The sequence below is a fragment of the Alosa pseudoharengus genome, unplaced genomic scaffold (genome assembly GCF_046254945.1).
Source record: "Alosa pseudoharengus isolate Yale_2024_CS ecotype anadromous, Long Island Sound unplaced genomic scaffold, YU_APseudo_1.1 YU_APseudo_1.1_scf_14, whole genome shotgun sequence".
Lineage (NCBI taxonomy): Eukaryota > Metazoa > Chordata > Actinopteri > Clupeiformes > Clupeidae > Alosa > Alosa pseudoharengus.
The window spans coordinates 17,673,573-17,681,938 of NW_027468609.1; the positions used below are offsets into that span (position 1 = coordinate 17,673,573).

The 8,366-nt window shown below is 44.4% G+C and overlaps 1 protein-coding gene across 1 annotated transcript; it reads left to right on the forward strand.

Moving 5' to 3' along the window:
• Nucleotides 1–1,791: 1,791 nt before the first annotated feature.
• On the forward strand, nt 1,792–3,367 carry cldn5b (claudin 5b). The gene has a single exon (XM_076284008.1). It carries the CDS (start codon nt 1,945–1,947, stop codon nt 2,590–2,592), a length of 648 nt encoding a protein of 215 aa, XP_076140123.1. The 5' UTR covers nt 1,792–1,944; the 3' UTR covers nt 2,593–3,367.
• Nucleotides 3,368–8,366: the final 4,999 nt, after the last annotated feature.

Here is an 8,366-nt window from a genome sequence, read left to right on the forward strand (position 1 = left end):
TACACACACACACACAAACACACTTCCAGTGTAGAATTGTGTGTGTGTGTGTGTAGATAACATTTTTCTTAGACAAAAAGATTCAGAAATACTTAGAGTAACCACCGAAAACAAAGAGCTGATATGCCCAACACGGTGCTCCTGCGGCTTATGGTAGCAGGCTACGGCACCAGTCCAGCTGACAGGGCAAAAGCCGAGCCAAGATTAGCATTAACATTAGCCAAGATTAGCTACGATTTACAGTAAAAGATAAGGAGTTTTGGCAATGCAACACTTCCCATAAAAAACACTCAAAGAGTGTGTTTCCAATACGATGATCTACTTACAACTCTTGCAAAAACTAATGAATAGGATTTAGATTATTGAATGTAGCCTATACTACATTTTAAACAAATACACTTTTTAAACTGATGTGCTATAGACAGTGTTGGGAAGTAACTGAATACATGTATTCTGGATTACGTATTTAAAATACAAAATATGAGCATGTATTTAAATATCATTATAACACGTCATGCCTTTTCAAACTCAAATTCAAATATTTTTTAACCACACCATATAGCCTGTGTATCTCTCAGGAGGCTTCTTTATCTTTCCCTCTCTGCTTATATTACCTAATATATATATATATATATATATAGCCTAAATGAAAAACCTCTCAGGAGATGTAGAATGTCAAATTAATTTTGTTGTAGGCCAGGACCTATATCCAGCCAGCATGTTTTAGGCCAGTATAGGTTCTCATTTCTTGACAGTGTTCTGGAAAAAGGCATGTAACTCCCCCTTTGATTTTTTTTTAAAAATGTGTGTACTTTGGGATGTGGTGGCCTTTTAGCCTATGTGCTATGTAATATTGATAATATAATAAGGTAAAATATGAGGTAAGAGAGAAAACATGCCTTGTAGATATGAACCTTATTTTGTATAGGGCAGTAACCTACTCACAATGCCAGACTCATACAGGATGGATCATGTCAATCTAGAGATCCTGTGCCTATAGGAAACACGTGGAAGCATGTGTAAACAGATCCGGACTGAAAAAAAAATATTTCTATTTTCATGCCCACATTCTGAACAAGTAGACATTCATATGCAGATCTACGAATGTAGCCTATATTGTAAAATCGTATTTTTGTTTAATTCATGTTCATAATGGAAAAATTACAAACATTTAACACATGCTGAAAATTGTTATTTAAAAAGGCTACTGTGCTACATGGCTGAGAATGAATGTTTGGCAGTAAATGTTCACTTTCAAGGAAAAGTAGGCTACTTTTCTCACAAGATGGGTAGACAGAAAACCCGTCGATTAGGTCTAATAATGATCAATATCTGATTTAAAGCATCACTCATCTAACAGACATGGTTAGGAAAGACTATGCCACTGATAACATTGGAAATAAATATTTGTATGTAGCCTATAATTCAACGTGTAGCCTAGCCTACAACAAATAACCTAGTTATTTCGTTGTAGGTTACCTTGTTAGAAAAGTGACTGACTGGACTTTCAGGAGTGTGTGACCTCGCTCGACCAATGACGCATTTTTCTTTCATTTTTTGCAGAATGAATAGCAGGAAGGCTGTTAAATCGCATATCTATTGTCTTCCTGCCGTTATGACCGTCTTATCTCTCCATAAATACGATCCATGTTCTGTTTCCCGTTGTCTGTTTTCCTTAAACTTTACTGACTTTTCATTGGCTGCTGTGAGATGGGGGTATGATCTCATTGGCCGACGCTGAACCACTTTGTCAGACTACAGTATAAATTCCCAAGAGAATTTAACGGTGGCTATAAATTTCTTTACCCAAAGATTTTGCATTCTTGGTTGTGGATGTGATATGTAGAAAGTGTTTCAGAAATTACAGAGAAACGGATTTCACTCTCCTGAACTTCTCAAAACGTGCATTTATTTTGCAGAACCGGATAATAGAAAACAGGAAAAATGATTTCTGCCTGTTTGGAATTCCTCGCCCTGGGGCTGTGCGGGTCTGGTACCCTACTGGTGATGGTGGCGTGCGGGCTGCCAATGTGGAAAGTCTCCGCTTTCATCGAAGGCAACATCGTCGTAGCGCAGAACATCTGGGACGGACTGTGGATGTCCTGCGTTGTTCAGAGCACGGGTCAAATGCAGTGCAAGGTGCACGACTCTGTGCTGGCGCTGACCACAGACCTGCAGACGGCCAGAGCGCTCACGGTCATCTCCGCTGTCCTGGGTGTGCTGGGCCTCACCTTCACCATCGCCGGCGCACAGTGCACCAACTGCATCAAAACAGAGACCACCAAGACGAAGGTGGTGAACGCCGGCGGAGTGATCTACATCGTCAGCGGCTTGTTCGTGCTGATTCCTATCTGCTGGATGGCGAATAACATCATCTCCGACTTTTACAACCCGCAGATCATGCCTGCCAACAAGCGCGAGATCGGGGCTGCGCTGTACATTGGATGGGCGGCCGCCGGACTTCTACTTGTTGGAGGCACCATTCTATGTTGCTCCTGTCCTCAACAATTAAAGTCTTCATATCCCATAAAGTACGCCCCGACAAAGAGCGTCACTCAAAACGGAGACTATGACAAGCGAAATTATGTTTAAGCGTAGGTCTACCGAGGGTTTATAATTTTGCCTCACGAACCTTTAACGGATGACACCTGCAGGCTACTGTAGGGTGCTTGAGCGCACACCCCAGTCGCTCGCCCGCGAGGACAGCTGTTTGGTGTCTCCGTGGCATCTTCAAGCACCCCGTCAAGGATGGACTCAGTACTTACATTTACAAGTAGGCTATGAGAGGAACCGCTCCTTATGTCTGAAACTTTTGTTGTTGTTTTTTTCTATGTATCTGTCAAATTCTTCTAGCCAGTTGAATGAGATAATGAGAGTACTCCATTCGTTCGTCTTGGAATCGAAACTGAGATTGTTTAGTGATATTTGTGTTTAGAATATTATTTCAATCGGTCTAGGCCTACAAGTTCAATTGGTTGCAACCAAAATTCCCATCAGTTAAGACAGTTTCATCCTTGGTAGGCCTAATTAGACACGGTCTGCTTATTAACAGCTCCATATAGCACAATGAATAGCCTCCATTGTTTGTCAAGTGCATAGCTATGCATAGCCTATATCTGGCTGCACCCTTATCACAACAATTGTCCAATTATACTTATGAGTAGCCGATCTAGCAAATCGACTGTGTTGTATGTTTGACGTAGCTCATATGGTCAGTACCTCTATTTTTCAAAGAAATAAACAAACAGGTTCAGGAATTGTTTATGAACGTCCTGTATGATCCACTTGTGCTGTACATTGTCACTTTTCATGTGTATAAATGAGCTGTAAAGAATCATTGTCTAATAAACTTGTAAATTTTTTTGAATTATGAATCTCTTGTACAAGAGCAAGGCACCTAACCCCTAAGTGCTCCCCAAGCGCCACTGTAGCAGGCGGCTCACTGCTCCGGGTTAGTGTGTGCTTCACCTCACTGTGTGTTCACTCACTGTGTGCTCTGAGTGTTTCTCTAAATCACGAATTGGATAAATGCAGAGACCAAATTTCCCTCACGGTATCTAAAGAGTATACTATACTATTTATATACTATACTATACTATACTATACTATACTAAATAACAACCAGAAAATCCATTAATTAGGCCTAATATGATCAATACATCTGTTTTACATGATCAATTTATATGCTTATAAATTAGCTGTAAAGAGTCATTGTCTAATAAACTTGTGAGTGTTTTTTTTTTAAATTATGAATCTGTTGTGAGTGTGTGTGTATGTGTGACAGAGAGATAGAGAAAGAAAGAGAGAGAGAGAGAGACAGGAGGCAAGAAGGATAATGAAAATTATCTTTGAACAACCTGGAGAAGTAAACAAACATGCCATATCACTTTAAATCCACAGAATTGATGGTGTTTAAATCCTGCACTATTCTGATTTCCGGAGGAGTTTCATAAACTCTTTCCTCAGACCAAAAGCCAAAAGCCTTGTCTCCATGTAAACCACGGATAAAAAACGCAATAGGACTAGTAAATAAAGGTACTATGTGCACTGCACTGGAAGACAAAAAAAATGTCAATGTCTATTGTGTAACCAGAAATTTGCATCTCACGCATTCAGAGAAAGTGCACAGAGACGCACATAGGCTACACACAAATACACGTTAACATCTCTTGTGACAGCATTAACCCTGTCTATAAAAACTCATGATTTCAGAGTTTTAAAAACATAGTCATTTGATGTTATCAGAACAGGAAGGATGTTGGTGGTTGATGGTTGAGGCCTTTAAAAAAAGTCTTCAAAAATGGTTCCATATTTTTAAGGCATCGTCTTCAGGTCATGAAGACCAATATTGCTTTGTCCCAGAGGACAACAACGTGGATCGTGACTAAGTGACATTAACAGCTGAGCATCTGTGCAGATGACAAAACAGCTTGCTTCCTCTGGACAAAACCTACGTCAACCTGACCCAGATTTGAAGCACAGCCAGTGGCCTATTAAAGCCTGGGGCAATTGTTATTCTGGCCATAAAAGTATCAGTTGTCAGTTATCAGCCCTATCTTCACAAAACAAAAACAATGCTCTGCAATCCTGATTGCAATCACTTGAGCCACTATATGGCCACAACCAGGAAGGGATCGATCTGGCGTGTGTGTGTTTGAGCTGGGGCCTAGAAGCAGCAACCTATGACCCAGTTCGGTGTTCGAGTGTGGAACGGGACAATTGGGGACGGTGCTGCTTCAGCCATTATGGCCACCACCAGGAATGGCTCGATCTTGTGTGTGTGTGTGTGTGTGTGTGTGTGTGTGTGTGTGTGTGCGCGAGCTGGGGCCTAGAAGCGGCAACCTATGACCCAGTTCGGTGTGTAAGTGTGGAACGGGACAGTTGGGGACGGTGCTCCGTCAGCCATCATGGCCGCCACCAGAAAGGGCTCGATAAGGTGTGTGTGTGTGTGTGTGTGTGTGTGTGTGTGTGTGTGTGTGTGTGTGTGTGTGTGCGCGAGATGGGGCCTAATGGTGTATTCACGCAGAAGGAAAGCAGGAAGGTTCCCACATTTAGAAACTCCAGACTTCTGAACTGAGAGTGTTCACTTGACAACAAACTGCCACGTTGCTAATGTAAAGGATAGCTCATAGACCGTATATATAGTTCTATACATAGTCTATGGGCTAACCCCCCCCCCCATTCGACTATCGAATTTTCCCACTTCCCAGTTGCTAATGAACACACTACAGGAGCAGCGGCCTCTGACCTAGTTGGACTCTCGGGGAAAGCGCTCCTTCAGCCATCATGGCCCCCATCAGGAAGGGCTCGATCTGGCGTGTGTGTGTCTGCGAGCTGGGGCCTAGAAACAGCAACCTATGACCCAGTTCGGTGTGTGAGTGTGGAACGGGACAATTGGGGACGGTGCTCCTTCAGCTATCATGGCCGCCACCAGAAAGGGCTCGATCTGGTGTGTGTGTGCATGTGAGCTGGGGCCTAATGGTGCATTTACGCAGCAGGAGGGTTCCCACATTTAGGAACTCCAGACTTCTGAACTGAGAGCGTTCACTTGACTACAACAAACTGCAAACTGGCGACGTTGCTAATGTAAAGGATAGCTCATAGACTGTATATATAGTTCTATACATAGTCTATGGGCTAACCCCCCCCCCCCCCCCCCCCCCCCCATTCGACTATCGAATTCTCCCACTTCCCAGTCGCTAATGAACACACTACAGGAGCGGCAACCTCTGACCTAGTTGGACTCTCGGGGAAAGCGCTCTTTCAGCCATCATGGCCCCCATCAGGAAGGTCTCGATCTAGCGCGCGCGCGCGTGTGTGTGTGAGAGAGAGAGAGCTGGGGCCTAGGAGCGGCAACCTCTGACCCAGTTTTGGGTGCGAGCGTGAAACGGGGCACTTGGGAACAGTGCTCCCATCATGGCGCCCGGTCCCTGCGATGCAGTGGCGAGATTAAGCGAGAGGGTCAGGGAGAGAGAGAGAGAGAGAGAGAGAGAGAGAGAAAGAGAGAGAGAACACCCTAATCAGGCTAAGGTCCCATTTCCTGACCTCACCACCCCACCCGTCTGCAACGGAATCCTCCCGTGTGAGCACGAGCACGTTCACGTTCACTCAGTTTCCTACACTGATTTATTGGCTGCTCTTCCTTTCCTGTGTTTGCTATATGTCCACAGAAACAAGTCGCATGTCGTACAAGTCGTATGAGTACTAAGGATTTGGTAGGGCGATTCAGTGGTCTCTTTCTGCGGGTTTTGAGAGTTTAAGTATGTACTTCATTGCACTGCATCATTGCATTTTAAATATTTTACTTGTGTGAAAGTACTAGTAGTAGTCATAGTTTACTGAAGTTTAACTAGACCTTGTGACAGTCAAGCCTCAAACTATAGGGTTTGTTGCATACTTTTTAAGGCAATCTCACTAAATTTCCTCGACCTCCTCCACAGCAAACTGACCCATCAAAACATTCACCCCCTCCTCTGCTCATGGATTATAGACTTCCTCACCAACAGCACTCAGTATGTCCGGCTGGGCCCACATCTCTCACAGCCCTGCACAGTTAACACCGGTGCCCCCCAGGGCTGTGTGCTGTCCCCCCTGCTCTTCTCCCTGTACACCAATGACTGCACCTCTGGAGACCCTTCTGTCAAAACCATCAAATATTCAGACGACACCACCATAATAGGCCTAATCTCCAACAACGACGAGTCAGCCTACCGCAGAGAGGCCCGTCTCCTGGAGTCCTGGTGTAGAGGTCTGCACTCCCGCGGTAGACCCGCGGGTCCCGACGCAAAAGAGTGCGGCGCGGGCCAACGTTTGAAAGCTCTTTGCGGGAGCGGGCGGGATGAGAGAGGTGCATTCGCGGGTGCGGGACAAACCGATGATTCATAGCACTCCCGCAAATTAAATATGTGCGTAAAATTAAATATGGAAATGATTAAAGTAGTGTTCATAACTATAGTTCAGCTGGATGTTCTGTTAGGCAGCATTAAAAAAAACGGGGTTTAAGCATAACTGACGGATAACAGGCCTATAGCCTATATTGTCGTTTACGTGGGTTCAATTTGTTCCTGCTGCTCACTGTCAAAACTCTAAATCGAAAGCATGACAGAGGAAGGGGGCACCATACTAGGCCTACTTCAGTTGTTAGCCTAGGCTACATTCAGAACCAAGAAACTTAAAATCAGACATCTGTAGTCTTTCTCAGGTGTGTGTGCTCCTTTCGTGAGACAGAAAGAAAAACTGAATAGGCTATCGCTCCGATCTGCAAGCTGCAGCCAGGGGCTTCTCATCGCTCCTGCATGCGGGCTTTAGTGGGCGGGAGCGGGACATCATGTTACAGATGCGGGCGGGAGCGGGACTAAAAATGACACATTAATGCGGGTGCGGGACAGAATATTGCGGTAGTGGGCGGGCACGGGACTGAAAAATCAGTCCCGCGCAGACCTCTATCCTGGTGTGCAGTCTGTAACCTGGAGCTTAACATCAACAAAACAGTGGAGATGATAGTGGACTTCCGCAAAAAGCCCCCGACTTATCCTCCTCTGGTCATTAACAACTCATCCGTTACTGTGGTAGAGCACTTTAAGTTCCTGGGCACAACCATCACCAACACACTCAAATGGGACAATAACATCTCCCAACTAGTGAAGAAAGGCCAGCAGCGCCTGTTTTTCCTCCACCGCAGAGCGGTCATTGAGTGTGCCAACATCCTCCCTCACGGTCTGGTTTGCCTATGCGTCAGCCCGCGCAAAGGCCAGGCTACAAAGAGTTGTCCGGGCAGCAGAGCGGATCATCGGCTGCCCCCTGCTCCCCATCATGGACCTGCACAGCTCCAGGTCCATTAACAGAGCTGTGAAGATTGTGGCCGACCTCTCTCATCCTGTCAATAGTCTGTTTAATCTTCTCCCCTCTGGAAAGCGGTACAGGGCTATTTTGCCCAAAACATCACGCCACCGCCACAGTTTCTTCCCCCAAGCAATAGCTCTCCTAAATAACTCTTAAACTTGGACTTCATTGCAATTTATTTTTATTTAACACTGCACTATCTACATTCCTATTAAACATTCCTATTAATTTATTGCTGATAATGGTTCTGTTTGTCCTTGTATTGTGTCTTTGTCTTTGTTTTTTGTCTTTCTGTTTTACTGTGTGTTGCCTGCATGGAGAAGACCAAATCAAATTCCTAGCATCTGTATACATGGCGAATAAAGTTGAATTGAATATGTATTACCAACAATTAAAAATTAACATAATGCATTACGATAATGATAACTCTGGCCACTGAAAGGGATTTCCTTGTAACCCACTGTGGTCAGTCCTTCCACAATAACTTAGCCTAAATTCATTTAAATTAAAACCAGCAGGGTTAT